At 39.2% G+C, this 19842-nt stretch overlaps 3 protein-coding genes across 8 annotated transcripts in view; all 3 read left to right on the forward strand.

Annotated features, from left to right (window-relative positions):
• LOC6576745 (cartilage oligomeric matrix protein) overlaps positions 1 to 13437 on the forward strand; it is a 29833-nt gene extending 16396 nt beyond the window's left edge. For 5 of the 6 annotated variants that reach the window (XM_044008698.1, XM_044008702.1, XM_044008699.1 and 2 more), the window contains exons 10-16: positions 8532 to 8653; positions 10722 to 10928; positions 11010 to 11125; positions 11189 to 12666; positions 12733 to 12872; positions 12940 to 13053; positions 13301 to 13437. In XM_044008698.1, the coding sequence (XP_043864633.1) occupies positions 8532 to 8653; positions 10722 to 10928; positions 11010 to 11125; positions 11189 to 12666; positions 12733 to 12872; positions 12940 to 13010 (2134 nt within the window). In that variant the 3' untranslated portion in view covers positions 13011 to 13053; positions 13301 to 13437. Of the gene's footprint in view, positions 1 to 8531; positions 8654 to 9772; positions 10266 to 10721; positions 10929 to 11009; positions 11126 to 11188; positions 12667 to 12732; positions 12873 to 12939; positions 13054 to 13300 lie in introns of those variants that run through there. The other variant, XM_015165342.3, reaches the window with a different exon arrangement.
• Positions 13438 to 15333: 1896 nt separating this feature from the next.
• On the forward strand, positions 15334 to 18090 carry LOC6576746 (forkhead box protein P2). Its single transcript, XM_002002698.4, has 2 exons — positions 15334 to 15484; positions 15552 to 18090. Exon 2 carries the CDS (start codon positions 15557 to 15559, stop codon positions 16730 to 16732), a length of 1176 nt encoding a protein of 391 aa, XP_002002734.1. The 5' UTR covers positions 15334 to 15484; positions 15552 to 15556; the 3' UTR covers positions 16733 to 18090.
• A 946-nt stretch (positions 18091 to 19036) lies between these two features.
• LOC6576748 lies at positions 19037 to 19838 on the forward strand. The gene is made up of 2 exons (XM_002002700.4): positions 19037 to 19096; positions 19158 to 19838. Exon 2 carries the CDS (start codon positions 19160 to 19162, stop codon positions 19778 to 19780), a length of 621 nt encoding a protein of 206 aa, XP_002002736.1. The 5' UTR covers positions 19037 to 19096; positions 19158 to 19159; the 3' UTR covers positions 19781 to 19838.
• Positions 19839 to 19842: the final 4 nt, after the last annotated feature.

Below are 19842 nucleotides of genomic sequence, written 5' to 3' on the forward strand. Positions count from 1 at the left end.
TATTTGTCATGCTGTTCCCTCGACGCAGTCGGACGCCGCCTGAGAGGCTTGAAAGGCGCCGCCTCACGCAAAATGTCGCTCAGCGCATTTGCAAGGGCTTTTCTCTCACTGAGTCTGCAATTATTTGCATATGGCCTTAATGGCGATTTGATGTTGTTTATGGCTTAATGATGCAGTCAAGCGACTCGCGACTGCCACTTTAGACAGCTGCAGCATTTCCTATCTATGATTGATAAGTTCTACCCATTGAAATTGCAGTGCTGCAAACCACATCTATTCGAGTAGGCATCAGTATGAGTTAAGCTTTGAATGGAAAGGAGTTCGGAGAGATTGTCATTGGTAGGCAGTTTCTGTGGCCTTTTTACTGCCATCTATTCCTTTAAGACCATTAGTTATGTTTGGCTTCCATTCATTTGGGCCTGCGCTCTTGACAAGTGCTTCGATCTCCGTCTCTTGATATGCCAATCGAAATGTGCAAAATGCCTAATCCCTTGTCGGCTTAAGATAAGACATCTCGCTACTCCACTTAGCACTAAGTCATTCTAGTTTATCACCTGGCGAATAAATCTTCTTTACAAAATTGATGGCAAGAATATAACGAGAGCTTTAAAGTTGCTGGCAAAGGCTATCCCAACAATAAGATTTTAAAGAATGAAAATCTCTTTAATCAAGGATTAGGGACAACGAGCAAGGCCAGAAGTAATTGATGCTGCTTTAAAAGTGAATCAGGCTTAAATCCATATGGCAGTCAAGGAACAGAAATAAAAGTGAATATGGATAAGCAAATATTAAACTCCGATGGAAGCAGACGAACAGAAGTCTCGAAGCCTAAAGTTTTCAGAAATGTGATATTGTTTCAAAGAAAGACCATTAAAGAAAACTCTTAGCACACCTGCTGTTATTATAGATATTTAGAAGGTAAAAGAAAAGCCTACGTTTGGCGGAATCTAGTCGTAAAATCACCCACAGCCCATATGGAATGGACTCGACCGGAAGAGAACGCCATGGGCTAGAAGATCAAGTTCTAGTTTGATTTTACGACTCTTGAACTCATTTATGTCAGAGTCGATCGACTAATTATGCAAAAGACCCTCAGCAATTTCAATAGAATATTGACTAATCAAAACATAAATCGTTGAAGCTTGAATATTTCTTGAATATCTCGAATCGACATGCCATAAATATGTTAAACAAAACTAAAACATGCCGTGTAACGGGCATATTTTGTTGATATTGTTAAACAAAATGCAACAAAGCCTTTGCAATAATACAATGTTGTATAAGAATAGAAGAAGAAGAAGGCGAAGCAGAGGAGAAAGAAGCAGTCGAGGGTATATCGGTAAGTTGTGAGGTCTGGACCACAAATGGCACTTGAAACTGACGCATAAATTAGTTAAATGTGCCGAGAACCCGCACAGATAGGCCCAGGCATGCATTGTCGACTGAGAACTGACTGACTTCATTGTGTCAAAACACTTAAAGTGATTTCGGTCTGTGGGCTCTGTTTCTCTCTGTCTCTCTGTGAAATGTGAGATCTCCGCCGCACTCGACAAGTGAGCGCCTGTATGGCCACGCGCAGTGGAAACGGAGGCTCCGGCAATAAATTTGTGTAAATTATTGGAAACGGGCCAGAACAGACAATAACCCAATGGCCACAATATGTTGGGCATTGTAGGTGTCTAGGCGGCCAGAGGAGAACCCTTGTTTGCCTTGCTCTGGGTGCGCCCCGGCTGACCGTATTTTAATTTGCATAAAATTGTTTTAAATGTTGTCAGCATCATCGAGCAACGCCGCCGCCGACGACTCGTTACTGTCATCTTTCATTATCGATGAAATGTGGCCAATGCGTGTGGTAAACTAGACACAAATACACGCATACACACATACATACTCATGTATACAAAAAGATCCAGCGCTGGCTCCTCATTTTAATTTAGAACCCACGAAATGTTTTTTTTTTGTCTGAGCTAAACATGGCCAGCTCTTTGTTTGTTTGACTTTTGGTTCCAGCGTCTCGAATGGTTCAAATCGATTCTATTAAAAGGTCATAAAGCTCGCTCTAATGACATGCACACCTGTTGATCCTTTATTGTTCGTCTGATATCATGCAGTTTTCTAAGGCCGCTGCCCGTTCCACGGATATACTTAAATTGTTAATGAACATTGGGAAGTGTTTTCAAGTTGAAGGAGGTTGAGTTGAAGGCTGAGTAGGATTTGGAGGCATTGGCAGTTCTCATATAAGAGTGAGGTGTTGGCATATCTGTCATGTACACAAGCCTACGGGACTCTAGTCCTAACAGGTCTAGCTGAGTTTACTATCCATAATTCGACAATTTCTTAAGTAATAGAGATAAATGCAGCGAGGCTATAAGGGGATTTTCATGAGTCAGAGAGATAATTATTTCTTAAGATAATTTTCTCTACATTTTGTTTCTGTTTAAAATCTTGTACATAATAGTATATCTATAAATGAATATAACACAAGGAATTGTGATTTCTATGTAATTCTGGCTACCTTACACTTTCCTACATATTTTTATAAAACATATTCCCATGTTGGTAGCATATCACACAGAGAATTAAAGCTAAAAGAATTAAGTTCTTCATCAATTCAATTAGTTATAGATTTTAGTTAGTTGCCTCTTCAACTCACACTTTCCATTTCCCCAGACCTAAATCAGATAGACCAAAGACCCTAATTCGGAAAAAAAAAACCCAATCATAGTTTGGCCTCCGGCTCTTTCTGTTGGTCAGAAGTTTCACTGCCATTCAAAGCTGTGAGGCTGTTGTTCACTTTAAATTATGCGTATGATGAAATAATCAGCAATGCAATCAAGCTGCAGTCGGGCAAGATTATATTACCCCAGCTAGGCTAGCTAAGCCGGAGATTGAGATTTAGATAGAGATACACATTTGGATGGCGATTCCAGCTGCAACATGTGTATGCTGCACATGTTGTGAACAATTCGGAAAACAGAATTCCATTTGATTATGGCAACTTTCCCACAGATTCTTTGGGGCCGGGCTCGAAACAAAACGTTTACAGCAACATCAACTGGTTGAAAGCGGCGAGAGAGCGAGAGGGTCTGAGTAAAAGAGATGGCAAGATGGGGCAGAGCTAGCTAAGCTAAGCTGACTTCACACAGCAACATCAAAGTTCGGTGGAACGCATATCTCAGCCGCGAATCGAGTTCGCCTACGCACCAAAAAAGCAACAGCCAAGCCGCAAAAGTGGAGCCATTGATTCCAAGTTGACGTTGCCGTTGCTGCTGCTGTTGTTGTTGTTGTTGTTGTCGTTGCTGCTGCTGTTGTTGTTGCTGTTGTTGTTGACTGTGTCGCTGTGGACTGAGGCAGCGTTTGACTGCTTGAATTCAAATTAATAGCCAACTGGCTGTGGCTCTGGCTCTGACTCTGGCTTTGGCTCGGGCTCTTGCTTTGGCTCTGGCTGCCTGCTTGGTTCGTTGCCCGTTCGCTCGGTGTGCAGGCGCAGCAATGAAAACAAAAACAAGCCAAGTCAAGACCAAGTCGAGAGACGAAGCCAAGCAGGCAGCCAGCCAACCTACTGCCAACCTCACAGATAAGTGGCCTGTGGCAAAATAAACGCCGCTTTATGGCAGTTAGTTGTAGTTTGTCCAAAGCGTGCGCCACATGCAAGTTGTTGTTGTTGTTGCTGTTGCTGTTGTGGATGCACCAACTCCCCTTTTAAGGGAGAGCCAAGTGTTTCTGTTGTTAGGAGTAAGTGGTATGCATTTGCATGGCATGCGCTACCATTAGAAGCAATTTGGGTGGGATAAAAGCGGGCAGCGATCTCAGCGTTGCGGGCAACAACGATCGAGAGTGCATAATATGCACTATGGCAAACTAATGGGCTCGTCCTGCGATGTCTGTGGACCACATGAAAAATAGGTGCTCGCCAAAGATTTCAATGAGCGTCGAAATGAGATTGGGAAGTGTGAACGCAATCTGGAGATGAATCTGTAAGACGGGCAAGGCGAATTGCATGGGATTGGCATTGGCATTGAAGATGCCTTAAATATTGATTGCATTTTTTATGAATTTCTTTTATATTTATTATAAAAATATTGAAATATATTGTTGGAATGAGTTGAAATAGAACGACGGTTCTTAAATATATATTTACGAGTATATTCTGTATCTGTATTCGAGTATCTGTATTTATGTATCTGTATCTGTATCTGTATCTGTATCCGTATCTGTATCTCTATCTGTATCTGTATCTGTATCTGTATCTGTATCTGTATCTGTATCTGTATCTGTATCTGCATCTGTATCTGTATCTGTATCTGTATCTGTATCTGTATCTGTATCTGTATCTGTATCTGCATCTGTATCTTTATCTGTATCTGTATCTGTATCTGTATCTCTATCTGTATCTGTATCTGTATCTGTATCTGTATCTGTATCTGTATCTGTATCTGTATCTGTATCTGTATCTGTATCTGTATCTGTATCTGTATCTGTATCTGTATCTGTATCTGTATCTGTATCTGTATCTGTATCTGTATCTGTATCTGTATCTGTATCTGTATCTGTATCTGTATCTGTATCTGTATCTGTATCTGTATCTGTATCTGTATCTGTATCTTTATCTGTATCTGTATCTGTATCTGTATCTGTATCTGCATCTGCATCTGCATCTGTATCTGTATCTGTATCTTTATCTGTATCTGTATCTGTATCTGTATCTGTATCTGTATCTGTATCTGTATCTGTATCTGTATCTGTATCTGTATCTGTATCTGTATCTGTATCTGTATCTGTATCTGTATCTGTATCTGTATCTGTATCTCTATCTGTATCTTTATCTGTATCTGTATCTGTATCTGTATCTGTATCTGTATCTGTATCTGTATCTGTATCTGTATCTGTATCTGTATCTGTATCTGTATCTGTATCTGTATCTGTATCTGTATCTGTATCTGTATCTGTATCTGTATCTGTATCTGTATCTGTATCTGTATCTGTATCTGTATCTGTATCTGTATCTGTATCTGTATCTGTATCTGTATCTGTATCTCTATCTGTATCTTTATCTGTATCTGTATCTGTATCTGTATCTGTATCTGTATCTGTATCTGTATCTGTATCTGTATCTGCATCTGTATCTGTATCTGTATCTGTATCTGTATCTGTATCTGTATCTGCATCTGTATCTGTATCTGTATCTGTATCTGTATCTGTATCTGTATCTGTATCTGTATCTGTATCTGTATCTGTATCTGTATCTGCATCTGTATCTGTATCTGTATCTGTATCTGTATCTGTATCTGTATCTGCATCTGTATCTTTATATCTGTACCTTTGTATCTGTATCTATGTATCTACATCCGTATACTGTATTTGTATCTGCATTTGTGTCTATATCTACATCTCTATTTCTATATATATGCATATCAATATTTGTAAAGCCATCTGAATCTGCATTTCTATCTCTACCTTTATTTCTATATAAATTATTATATATTTACCATGTAAAGTTTTCATTTATATTCCCATTCATTCCATCCATAATTGACGTTGAGGAAAGGATTATAAAATATTTCAAATTTTACATTTGGTCAACAATTTGAGGATAAAATATGCAGTAGCTTCTTTCCGCTGTCTTTTAGCTCATCCTTATCCAATTTCTTGTCAGACATTTTGTAGCTGATTTTAAAGAACGACCAGATCCTAAAAGCTTTTTTGCATGCTTCAAATCCATGTTCACACATTACTCACACCGCTGTCCAGAGTTGAGGTCCGTGTCTAAGGGCTTTGTGTCTTTTTGGGTGGTGCCTGGCAAGTGTTTGAGCTGAACTTGAGCAGCGGCAGTCGCAGCATCAGCAGCCGCATCAGCATCAGATGAAGATGAGGAAGTTGCAGGCAACGGCAGCCGGACAACTGGCCGGCAGCCTTTCGGCTTGAGGTCCAGGCAGCAAATTGGAATTATGAATTATGAATGCGTGGTTAATAAAAAGAACGACCAACAACAAGAAGGCAAACGGCAAGTGGGTTCGTCATGCTAACTGCTAGATGGCCCGCCGGTAGATGGTAGATGTTGGATGTTGGTTAGTTGGGCTGGTGAACTGGTGGATTGGGGCTGCGGGGGCAGTGGCTGAAATGCTAATGCGTTCCTCGATGCGCATCGCTGGCTATTTTCCCAGCACTCAAACGATGCCGATGCCGATGCCAACGCACAGGGGATCCAAGACAATATGGTCGAGTGAACTGAAACAAAGCAGAAAAGCGCAAAGTGGCCGAAGCCGAGGCTGAGGTTGAGCCGAGTGCCTGTGAGCATGGTCAGAAAGCGAAAACCCCTACGCAATATTTATTCATATAACACTCTCTCTCTCTCTCTTTCTGACTCCTCGCTCTTGTCTTGCCTTGATAGCTGTCTGGGATATGGACAGCAACAGCGCCGCCTCATCTTAGTCCCCTGGCCACTTAAGTACTTAACACTTTTTGCTAATTGCGCGTTGCCGCCAAATACTTCTACCAAAATATTGACGATCACACACACACACACACACACGCACACTCGCTTTCGACAAGTGTTGTTGCCCACCACCGCCGCAGCTGACGCTGATGAATCCACCAAAAACTGACAGCGCCAACTCTCAACCGCACTAAAACAACAACACTCGAGTACTTTTTGTTTTGCGCCTCAATTCTAGCCAGCTTTGCCTTCTGCTACTACATCGGGGCATCAAGAATTTGACGTGGGATATGACAAGCTGGCATTCCTATAACTATCTTGCCATATAGAGCGCATTCATCTAGCTGAAAGCTTGTTCACTTGTCATAATTTCAGATGTTGTGGGCTGTTCTATTTGTTAATTACAAAAAAAAAATTTTGACTCTAATTATTATATATCTTCTAGTTGTTTGGGAGTTTTTGGTGCTGAGCAAATTTTAACAATATCTTATTTTTTCGATTTTAGGAATCTATATTTTGGTTCAATTTTGTAAACGTTCTAAATTTATGCAAGTTCTGGGAATCTAATATATATATATTTAAATATAATTAATGATTTTCGATGATATGCCTTTAAACATATTTTTGTAAGCAATATGATTAAACATGGATTTCAGATTTCTTAGTTATATAACAAAAAAATAATATTTCTAGATTATTAGAAATAATTTTGTTTATAATTCAAACATATACATATATTTATATCATACATATATTTATATTATATTTTAGAATATTTTTACCAGGTTATCAGAAATAAGTTTTTGAATTTAGATAATTTCGGAAAAATAATAATAATGGTATATTCCAATATATTCTCATATCTCAGGAAGTTTTATTATAAACTTTAATCATTTTAATTTCAAAATATTTCTGAGTAGAGTATGCAAAGAGTCCACTAAGTAATGCCGAAAGGCTTTGGCTGGTTTTAAACGATTTCCTACTGCTGCATTAAATTTCAAACAGAATTTGACTTGCAAGGGCTTTGACTTTGGCTTCGCCTTCGACTTCTACTTAAGCTCTGTGTGGTTATGACGCTGCCCACATGATCGTGAAGAAGTTCTTTTGTTTCTCTTGCTTTGAGACTTAACGTTTTGTAGATTTTGCCATAAAATATGACAACGGATGGCTTGTGGGTCAGTTGGGCACAGTAGTTGGCTGTTGGACGTTGTTGGATGTGTCTGTTGGAGTGATGGACTTTCTTTGGAAATGCGTGGCTCAACGATTGCAATGAGTTATGTCCTGCCTGCTAGAGTTTGAAACTGTTCAAACGCGGCGTTACGCAGCTGTTAAAGTATTGGGCTCAGCCGTAACCTGGATAATAACTAATGTCCGTGTCATGATATGTAAATGTTGTATGGTAGCCATAAGCGAATCCCACACTCGCCCAAAACATAAAGAGAAATTTACATGCCATCCAGCATGTAACTGGACTTTGCTTCTTTTTTATTTTTTTGGCCATGGGCCATTCGGAGTTGGACATCATCAGCCTACGTCGAAAAGACATGCACAGAGTGTGCCTTCTTTTATTTATTTTGCCTCGACGGCTTTTAATAACATTTTCTTGTAATTGTAATTTGTTTTCTTTTCGGGCTCGGGTTGGGCTGGGGCTGGGGCATCTTCTTCTTCTTCCTGTGCATATCCCAAAATCCAAGACCCTGAACCGACTCGAGCATGCACACATGTGCGCTTTGTCGGTGCTTTTGTGTGCGAGAGGCGATCGCGGAGGGGTCCCAACTGTTATAACCTTTTCTCTTCCTGCGCTCTATCGCGCTCTCGCTCTTGCTCAGGCTCAGGCTCACGCTCTCTGCCTCTGTCTGGCTGGCTTTTGTGTATGCCCATGGAGCGCACATCATTAATAAATTTAACTTTGTATGCTGTTTTCGGTTCTCTACAATCTTTTGTTGTATATTTGTTCCTGACTGTCAGTATTAATAATAATAAACAATATGTGGCCGCAAACAAAACACATTTACCTCTATACTCAATAGCCCTCTATCTATTTCTCTCTCTCTTCCTCTCTCACACTCTTTTTGTCTCTCTTTGTCTTTTGCAGAGGCGTTCAGTGTCACGATACGGTGAACGGTGCTCAGTGTGACTCCTGTCCGGTTGGCTATGAAGGTGATGGACGCACATGTACGCTACGTAATCCTTGCCTGGAATCACCATGCCCCTCAGGTAAGTCAACTAGCATAGCAACAACAGGAACAACAACAAAATCAACTGCATAAACAATAACAACAACAACAACAACAATGTGTTGTGTTTTCCCTCTTTGCGGTCTGTTTGAGTTTTTGATTAGTTTAAGTTTCAAGTTGAGATTTGGGGCCACGTTTTGTTTTCAGCTCTTTTATGGCTAATTTAAGTATGTCGTGCCCCGAACTGAAGTTAACTGTATATGTGTGGAGGTTGGCTTAGATAGCTTAGAAGTTTGGTTCGGCGTGAGTCAACAATAGATCAGAGATCATGCAGCAGATTTTCCACATAAAAACCGAGAACTAATTCTTAGAGTGAAAAAACTAAACTATGCCAAATTCATTCGAAATTTTTGAAAACTTAAAGAAAGAGTAAGGTGAATATTGTATTGATATTTGATATAATTATAATTCAATATTTTACATTATTTATTTAATTTTAATTTTAAATAAAATATGTTAAATTGTACTTGTAGAAGTATATCAATTCAGAGAAAATATAAATATAGGAAAATATATATATGGAGAATTCTGGGCTATATAGAAGGTATTTCGGATTTGGTTTGGATCAACTTCCCTAGATAAATTTATATATTTTCTTGATGAATTTGTTTAAAGGCTGTATATAACTGCGAAAATATTCCCTCTATACTTTTATACCCAATTGTCTAGAAAACAATGTTGTTTAAGAAAATTGAAATGCCTTAGCCATTGGCTTGTAGCGCACACAATTCACACGACTGTTTGATTTATTAATGCGCAGCTCGGACAAAATTAAAGCGCGTGAAGAGAAGCGCGGAACCCTTTTGATTGAAATCCCCACTAAATTATAGGGTACTCGAGCAATTTTCAATGAATGTGTGAAACAAGGTTGCTAATTAGAGGAGCAGAGGTTTAGAGAGAGAGAAAGAAAAATTGAAGGACAGGAACTGATTCACATTGAAGGCGTGCTGGAATGCCGTGCCTTATAAGTCAAGTTGGCTAATTGAATTCGGCTGAAGTACAAAGTGTTTTGGCAGTGGGTGGATTTGCTTAGTTGAATGACACAAATAACCAATAATTTATTATACGATATTAATGCATAAACAATTCTCATTATTAGGCAACATTCTAATGCCCACACATAATGTGCAGCACTATCAGAGGCAGAGCCAGTACACGGCGCGCAAATACTCGGTCGTAACGAACTGAATCAGAGCACTGCAGTAGAATTTAATTACAAATTCGCCTATATACCTATAGACAGAGAGTGCGACAGAGACAGCGACAGAGAGAGAGAGAGAAAGAGAAAGAGAGAGCACTTAATTAATTAATCACTTTATAAATAGTCATAAGTTATAAGCTCCACGAATGGCAAAAAGATATATAATTGAAAGTATTAGCAACGTTTCGCTTTATACAAATAATCTATACACATGCAAAGTTTTATCAAAAATACTTACAATGATATAAAATTAAAAAAAAATATATTAATAACAAAAATTGTCAATAGTAAAATCTCTTACACTCAACCAGAAAGTGGAGTTGATAAGCGTGAAACGAAATTTGTTTTCCCCTCTCTGTAATGCCTTAAATGAAATGTGAATAAAATTACAAAATATTTTTTCCAAAACAAATCAAATTGCGGTTGTTTTATTTGAGCAATTAACGAATTTCTAATAGCTCAGCGGTCGTGCGATTCGGATACTGTTCTTTCGGTAAATAAAATTTTATTCCTCATTTCTCTTACTTCTATCTCCACCGAAATTCATCTCTCATACGCCTATATTCCCTGTCCTATAATTGAACTCCATTGCGCTTCATGTTTATTCACTATCATTTTCTGGTCATGCTTTATATGCATACTATCTATGAATATATTATATTATATTATACATTTGTGTAGTTCATAATGAACTTTGGTTAAGGGCAAACTAATAGCCGAATCCATTTATTTATGTACTAATCTTTTAGCTCTTGCTTATCCGAAATGAACAGAGCTATGCATAAAATGATATACAAATTGAATTAGTTATTATAATTATATTTTGGTAAATTCCCCTTTTCTCTAGGTGTCGAATGCATTCAGCTGGGCTTTGCGCCTTACTTTCAGTGCATCTCCTGTCCACGTGGACATAAAATCAATGGCACCACCTGCCATGATGTGGATGAGTGTGCGCTCTATCAGCCCTGTGATGGATTGGCCGTTTGCAAGAATCTCAATCCGGGCTTTCTCTGCGGCCCCTGTCCGCCTGGCTTTGATGGCGTTCATGCGCATGGTACTTGGATTATTTAATGAAAATTAAATTAAAAATACAAATAATAGTAATTCAACTAACAAATATTTGTATGCTTCATAGGTTATTCAGCGGATTACTTGGCCGTGGGCTTTCAAAAGCAAACCTGCTTGGATATAGACGAATGCAAGTTGGGCTTCTTTAGATGTCCGGAGCATGCGACTTGTCAAAATAGCATTGTAGGTATATTCTCAGCGAAAGCAAATGGAACGCCAGGTAATAAATAATCTGTAATCTTCTAGGGCTCCTACAGATGTCAGTGTCATGAGGGCTATGTGGCCAATGGCACCTTCAGCTGCCTGTCCGCGTCTGAGCTGTGTCCCGATGGCAGCATCTGTGCCAGGAATGCGGAATGCGTGGCCCTCGATAACTATAATTATCAGTGCCGCTGCAGCGTTGGTTGGGCGGGCAATGGCAAGGTTTGTGGTCGAGATCGGGACTTGGACGGCTGGCCGGATGAGTCGCTGAATTGCGCGGAGCCACATTGCCGACGCGACAACTGCCCCGATTTGCCGAACTCTGGGCAAGAGGATGCCGACCTGGATGGCATTGGCGATGGCTGCGACGATGATGCCGACAGCGATCAGGTGCTCAACAGCAAGGACAACTGTCCGTTTGCCTATAACAGCGATCAGATGGACACGGATCACGATGGTGTGGGCGATGCCTGTGACAACTGTGTGTTCATACCCAACCGCCGACAACTGGACACCGACGAGGATGGCATGGGCAATGAGTGCGATGATGATATTGACAACGATTCTGTCCTAAATCAGTACGACAATTGTCCGGCGCTGCGGAACCCAAATCAATCTGATCTGGATAACGATGGAGTGGGAGATGTGTGTGACAATTGTCCCACGATTCCGAATCCAATGCAGGAGGATCGCGACATGGATCTGGTGGGCGACGCCTGCGACAGCGACATCGACGGCGATGACGATGGCATACAGGACTCGGAGGATAACTGTCCGATGGTCAGCAATTCGGACCAACTGGATACAGATTTTGATGGCAAGGGCGATGCCTGTGACGACGACGTGGATGGCGATGGCGTGCCCAACTATAGAGACAACTGTCCGTTGGCCAGAAACCCAGACCAATTAGATGTGGATCACAATGGCAAGGGCGATGTGTGCGAGGACGATGAGGATGAGGATGGCACGCCCAATATAATCGACAACTGTCCAAACAATTCCATGATACATCGCACCGACTTCCGCACAATACGTTCAGTTATTCTGGACCCAGAAGGCGATGCACAGCTGGACCCCAACTGGGAGGTGCATGCAAATGGTTCAGAGATTATACAAACCCTTAACTCCGATCCGGGCTTGGTCGTTGGCAGCGACTCCTTTGGAGGTGTTGATTTTGAGGGCACTTTCTATGTCAACGATGATACGGATGACGATTATGTTGGCTTCATATTCAGCTACCAGAGCAATCGCAAATTTTATGTGGTGCAGTGGAAGAAGGGCTCACAGACCTACTGGCATTCATCGCCCTTCCGGGCGTCCGCCGAGCCAGGCGTCCAGATAAAGCTAATTGATAGCAACACGGGACCGGGATCCATGTTGCGTAACAGTTTGTGGCATGCTGGCGATACGCCGGGACAGGCAAGGCTACTGTGGAAGGATCCGCTGAACGCTGGCTGGAAGGAGAAGACCTCGTATCGCTGGTCCCTAGTGCATCGGCCTACCATTGGCCTCATCAGATTGCGGTAATTTGGCAAAACACAGTATTTCCACCTCAACCAAGCTCATGAATACATCTAATTTCACTTTAGTATATTTGAGGGCGAACGTTTGATTCTGGACTCGCACAATGTGTACGATGCCACGCTTACCCTCAAGGGCGGACGTCTGGGCGTTTTTTGTTTTTCTCAGGAAATGATTATATGGTCGGACCTGGTTTACAAATGCAACAGTGAGTAGCCCTTTGGCACTTTTGTCTTGCCATCACACATCAGCTCATCAACTCTTTCCCGACGTAGCTCGCGTACCGCCCCTCATCTACAACGAACTGCCCACACATCTGAAGCTAAAAGTGGAATTGGAGAACTAAACATAAGCAAGGCACAGTTGTTAATCTGATTATTGGCATAAAGGTAACTGCCATAGTTCTTGATCAAATCAAATAAGTAAGATATTAGACATTTGTGGATTTTTATATATATGTATATATATATGTATACATTTTCACATGTGTTTTTATAGACTAACCAATAAACATCTAATTCATATTTGTTGGTGCTTTTGATCATGCCAATTGATCTAGTTGCCCTTTGTTATTTTTAAGTTCCAATAAACATACAATGTCAATGTCTAACTCTAAACTATATTTTATCTTTTCAGATTTTTTCAATGCTTCAGACTGCCATGACTCCAAAAAGGCATATTTCTACAGGATCTGCCAGCTTAACCAGAATAATCTAATACAAATAAATTGAAACAAATTATAATAAAATAAGCTAAAATTGAAAATTTTAATCGTAGCATTTAAGAGAATACAAATAAATATTTTAAATAAGATTATTTAATTAAATAAGCAAAGTGTAGTATTTCGAATTCGAATCAAAAGCGACGAATTACAATTGACTAATGACATACTTGATTATTCCATATCAAAGATGTAGTCCTGGTGATCCCAAATGACTGAATTCTTGCGAAATGTGCAAAAATATGGTACAAAATGATGTATGCTTGTATTTCTTTCAGCCATGCCTAATAACAGTACCTCACACTTTCCCATGGCATCTAGTAGACTGCTATATCCTTGGTTAAATCATACCATTCATATAGTCCTAGTGAGCCTAAAGTCCAATTTCTTGCGGAATTGCCATTAAAATTATCAAAAATATGCATGACTTCTTTTTTAGCACTTGTTTTTATTATTATCTGATCCCCTAGATTTCCGGAAATGTAATAAGCTATAATAGTCTGCTAAGATAGGGGAGAATGTAATTGCTATATAAATATAATTCGTATTAAAGACATGTTGCCACTGCATGCTGCAGTGAATCTTCAGGAGATTTTGCCTAAGGTAACAGAAATCAATAGCAAGACAAATGTTCAATAAACAATAAGTTAACTGGTTAAGGTGGTGGCACTGTTAACTTAAAGTGAGTTAACAGAAGTATTTTAGCAAAAATGTAACTGACAAAATTGTTTAAATTCGCTGTTAATTATAAATAGTGTCCTGTTATGCATTTCTCTGAAGTACCAGGCGAGCAGAAATGAATAGAAGGTTGAAAAATGTTAGTTAACAGACATCTGTTATTATATCTTGTAAGTATTTTAGGAATCAAATACATAATACAAGAAATATGGTAAAAATGTAATTTTGAAGATCAATAAATGAAGCATTTGCATAAATGAATAAAATCAGGTTTTCTAATTTAACGGGCAAATTTGCAGAGAATTTATATATTCAAATTTTAACGAACACATGTTAAATAACAGCACCCTAGCAGAATTCTGTTACGCCTCTGTTACTTAACAGTATCTTAACAGAATTCTGTTAATTAACAGTATCTTAACAGAATTCTGTTAATTAACAGTAGCTTAACAGAATTATGTTAATTAACAGTATCTTAACAGAATTCTGTTAAGGTGCTGTTATTTAACATTTTCGACCTGCTACTCATTCCTGTTCGCCTGGTACTTAAGAAGAATTTATTATAAAATTCAGTGGCCAACGGCCACAACAGCTGCCCCGCAATGCTATGCAACAACATTTTTTCAGTGCTTCTTTTGTTCGTTAAAATTTGAATATATAATTTCTCTGTAAATTTGCCCGTTAAATTAGAAAACCAGATTTTATTCATTTATGCATATGCTTCATTTATTTACCTTCAAAACTTCATTTTTTTTCTTATTTCGTATATTATATATTTTATTTTTAAAATATTTACAAGGTATAATAATATTTGTTATTAAATTGTTAAATTAAATATCGTTGAAATAACTTCCAGACCTGTTGGCATATACGAGCTCGCGGCAGACCCACTCTGAAAATAACAAGTAAGAAAGCTATACATACTATAAATAAAAGAAAATAAATAATATACATAAAAATAATTGGTTTATAAAAATTACATATTTCTCAGTCTATATTTGCAAGGATACGACCAAGGTAAGTTCAGGACATAAATTTAATTTTTATTGCCAGACTCTGCAGCTGAAGTTTGTTGGTTAATTCGTCCAATATTTTACATTTTTATATCAAATCTAATTAAGTTATTGTTAGCCGAATTTATTTTCTTTAAATGTATATGTATTACAAATGTATGTGTTGACTGTGTCTTACAGTGCACATTGAAGTTTTAGACGCTGAGCAACCCTTGCCAGCCAGATTGCCATTGTATATCGTTGAGCTTGTGTCAATTTGACATTTTATTCCAGCTCAACATATCAGCTGTGCAGGCCTAAATTTTAAGCATTTTAACAACAATAATTTTCGACTAAATATCAATAAAAAAATAGTCTTGCTATCCAAACAGTCTGAAATTCTGTCAGTCTTGCAACAAATAGTTCAGGGTAAGTTATTCGTACAAACTTATAAGGCTAATTAGCAGTCATGGGAATTGTTCGGCCATATATGTAGTTATCATGGCCAGTTGCGATGTGCAAGCCACTCCATCGGATGAGAATAAAAATGAGGACCCAGCGCAAGGCGAAACGAAGGCCGAATCAGTTACTAAATTCGAAGCACGAATTACAAAAAGAGGAACTGTCCATCAGCCAACGAGGATTCCGGGACCCGTACGCTTGGATGAGAACGGTAGCTACATCCAAACAAGTACTCGAAAGTACAACTCTCTGATGAAGACGCTGCAGACGAGGAGCGAGATGGACGATAGTTTCAGCAGCACCAGCACACTGGTGAACACAACTGAGGATTCTGGCGTCCAAATGGATTGCTCAATAACTGTCGACGACAATGATTCCAGTTCTGAAATTCTAACCCAGTCGAGCAACTCCACGCCATGCGAACAGCGCAGCTCGGAGACAATCGCGACCAGTGGAAGTCTGGATGAACTGGAGGCCGCCGAACAGCAGACGTTGAGGGTGCTGCAACGCGCCGTGGCCGAAATGGAGGCAGATGTCGCATTGCACGCTGAGATACTCGAAGAACAGATCAAGCTTGAGCTGGAAAACCAATTGAATTTACACATTGAGAACGAAGTCCAAAAGGAGATTGAAAAGACGCTGATGCAACAAACAATGGATCAGCAGGAACAGCAGCAGCAGCAGCAAGATGAGGAGCAGCAAGAACACCAACAGTCAGAAACGGAATCTATTCAGGAGCTTGAATTTGAGCTAGAGCTAAATCTGCAGTTGATGCCGGAGCTAACAAATCTCCAATCGGATTTCATCGATCTGTGTCAGCCCCTGGACGGCGAACAAACGAGCAATTCATGTCCCAGGGCTGGCACTCGCGACCGAAAGCACGTGCGAGTGGAGGAACTGCTTGAGGCAGAGCATGACATGGAGCTGCTGCACAAGCTGCTCCAAATCGACAACGATCAGTACACTGGAGAGATGGGTGATCTGGCACAGCCCCATGAGATCCAGTGTCTGCCCGACCTGAATGCTGGCAGGGATATGCTAGTCAACCTGGATAGATTCACGACTGAGGACGGGTCTGAGTGGCATCGAAAGCGAGTGAGCATCTTTCAATCGCTGCTGCAGATTTTCTGCGGAAACCACATCCGCAGACTGAGCTACCCCTTACTATTTTGTGGCATGGCTGTCGGTTTGATTTATTACTTTCGTAAGAATTAGGGAATTGTAGGCGTACACATTTTAAAATTCAACCACACAAATTCCTGAGCTTTGTATATGCACGACGAACCGCAACAAAATCGAACTCACCTTGAGCTCTCAAAATTACATTTATTTTTATAGAAACCAAAAAAATAAAAAGAAAAAAAAAAATACCAAAACAATAGCAAAAATATCGCCAATACAGGCACAAATCCGACGACGCTACAAAAACTCCCAAAGTATAAATCACTGTTCTCGGAACTGAACAAAGCTATTGTATCAAAATGATATATATAGTATATAGTCATATATGTATGTATATATATTGTAGCAAACACCCAAAAGCAATAAATAAACCATCAAGCGTTATTTTAGCAGTTTCGAAAATTATAAAAAAAAAAAGTAAAAAATGTGTAACTGAGACTTAAATTAAGCGAAGCGTATGAAAAAGCAAGGAATCGCAAAAGATTACCTCACACAATAGATATTTAGTCTTCGGATAATAAATTGTAATAGTGCTGATACACATTTATAAGTTTCTAGTTGCCCTCTTAAGGTAATCAATATTGTGTTTTATATATCTGAGAATTTTTTGGAATTTGGAAGGATGACGGGATATATTTTCACGATGCTTAAATTAAAAAAGCTTCTGCAAAGCAGATAAAACTAAATAATTATAGGGTAGTTCGTCAATATTTGTAGAACAAAGCAATATGTACATACAATGCTGTTATCTGTATAAGAAATATTATATACAAAAATCGAAATACGTATGGCTATGTGGAAATTGTCAATATGTCTTTAAGCGTGTCAAAATGCCAACAAATTTTAGGAAATTTCGGGGCCTAATTTAAATTATTTTTTGTTATTTTGTTTTTTGTTTAAAATCGGGGACAGAAATGGCTGCCATTGAATCCGTTGTGATAGCCGGATTTGTGCATTTAGTAATTCGATTTGCTTTGTATGTAACACCCCAAACCGTGCTAAAGACGCCAGGCCCAGCAACGCCCACGTTCATCATCTGCTTGGCGCTAATGGATCTCATCTATCATACTCGCATAGTACCGCAACGCTTCGATGATATGTCAGCGATGTTTAAGTATGTTTTTGAATCTGTGACGGTCATCTTCCTACTCGAGCTGGGTATGCTGCTTTGGGAATCGATCGAGCATACAATTTTCCTAGTTGTCAAAGGATCGCTACTGTCCATGAAAGTGATCTCGAGACCAACATATTACAAGCAGCAGAACGTGATAATCGGCGCCTTCACTCTGCCGCTGTCTCTGGTGATATTTGCTGCAGTTGAGCAGTCCCATAATAACCAATAGAAAAACAAAAAACAAATAACAAACTATATTAAAGGCATAACAACTTAACTATTTGTCATTAGGGAAGTTCATTGAACGAATTCCTAATTGGGTTTTGGGTGAATGTGGAAAATCGTTGACGTTACTTGATTATTTAATTTAACAGTTTATGTATAAGGCGGGTAAACGATTATGTTTGTAATATTTACAAGTCTACCTAATCTAAATAGGTAATTAATAATATTTTGTGGACTAGGGAGAAGAGTGAATTCGGCATAAAGAGTTTAGGGAGAGAAAGAATTTAACAAAAAAAAAAAATAAATCAAGTAAAGCTTATTCGATACATGTTAAGACTACGAGATCTTCAGGATGGCTTTGTTAAGACCTCCCATGAGTATGGCGGGGGCTAGCAGCACTTAGTTCTGCAGTTGAAGAGTTCAATCTCTTGCAATAATATTTGACTACTTACCGATTTTTTCTACTATTAAGTATTAAATGACTGTTGGGCTCTACCACTGGTTAGTGGCTCTACGCACACTACAGGGCTGTGGGAAGACGGACTAAAGAAAGAGAAAATTATACTAGCGGGTATCACATATGTGGACAACATGCCATTCCCTATTCCATACATCTTTATCCAAGCCATCTGCTCAACACATTCCAATTCATCCACTCTCACAGTGTTTTATATTCATTCATGTTCTTAAACTATTTTTTTGCTGTCTTTTCAATTTTTCTTCTAGGGTGTTTCCCCCTTTTAGTTTCTTCCCAATAATAATTTAGTTTTAATTAATACCTATAGAAGCCCATATACTAAAATGTAAGTAACAACAGTATAATTTAATATAATCAATTTAATTAATTAAAAAATAATATAATAAATAAAGAAAATTATTAAATATATTTATTAGCCACAAACTTTCTTAAGTCTTTTATCTTATCGCATTGGCCTTGCTCCAAAGCTCTCAATCTTAGCTGAAACCCAAAAATAATGTTTATTCATTATATTGTTCTAAATACACTTATGTGTTTTTAATATATATTTTTTTAAAATTTGTAGTTATTTTATTATAAAGTAAGTAATGACCTATGGTCTTACTGTCTTACTGTCTTGTCACTAAATATTTACCTTATAGACATGGCTTCAATAGAAGCTGTTCTGGTTGCCGGCGTGATGCACCTCGTCCTTCAGTACTCTCTGTATATAACGCCACTAACGACCTTTAGTATGCCTGGTCCCACTCTGCCCACATTTATTGTCTGTGTGGCCTTATTGGATATCATCTACGCAAATCACATTGTGCCACTTTGCATGGACGAGAGGCCCCAGGTGTTCAAATATATTGCCGAATGTTTGGTAGCGATCTTCATACTGGAGGTGGGCATGCTGGTCTTCTGGCACACATTGGAACATGTTGTCGTCATGATAGCCAGGACCCTGCTGCTTGGGATGGAGCTAGTTAGCTCGGAGTATTATTATGATCATGAGGCTGTTCTGATTGGCGCCTTCACAGTGCCGGTATCCCTGATAGTTCTGGCCACCATAGTTAGCTTCACCAATCATATGCCCAAGCTCTGTGATCGCTATATGTCCAGACAGATGCAAGTCCACTTGCACCTTGATAAAGCCGTTGACTTCCTGAGCCGCTCCGATCGTTACAAGGATAGTAGATTTAGGAAGCTGCTCTGTACATATAATGCGAATGCAGCAAAGGCCCATAATCCCTCCTGGGTTAAATACTTTCAAAACGAAAAATAACCCAAATATATTCATACAGCTTTTTACTTTTCAAATAAACATAGGCATTTTTACAAAATATG

Source organism: Drosophila mojavensis, unplaced genomic scaffold, assembly GCF_018153725.1.
Source record: "Drosophila mojavensis isolate 15081-1352.22 unplaced genomic scaffold, ASM1815372v1 contig_36, whole genome shotgun sequence".
NCBI lineage: Eukaryota > Metazoa > Arthropoda > Insecta > Diptera > Drosophilidae > Drosophila > Drosophila mojavensis.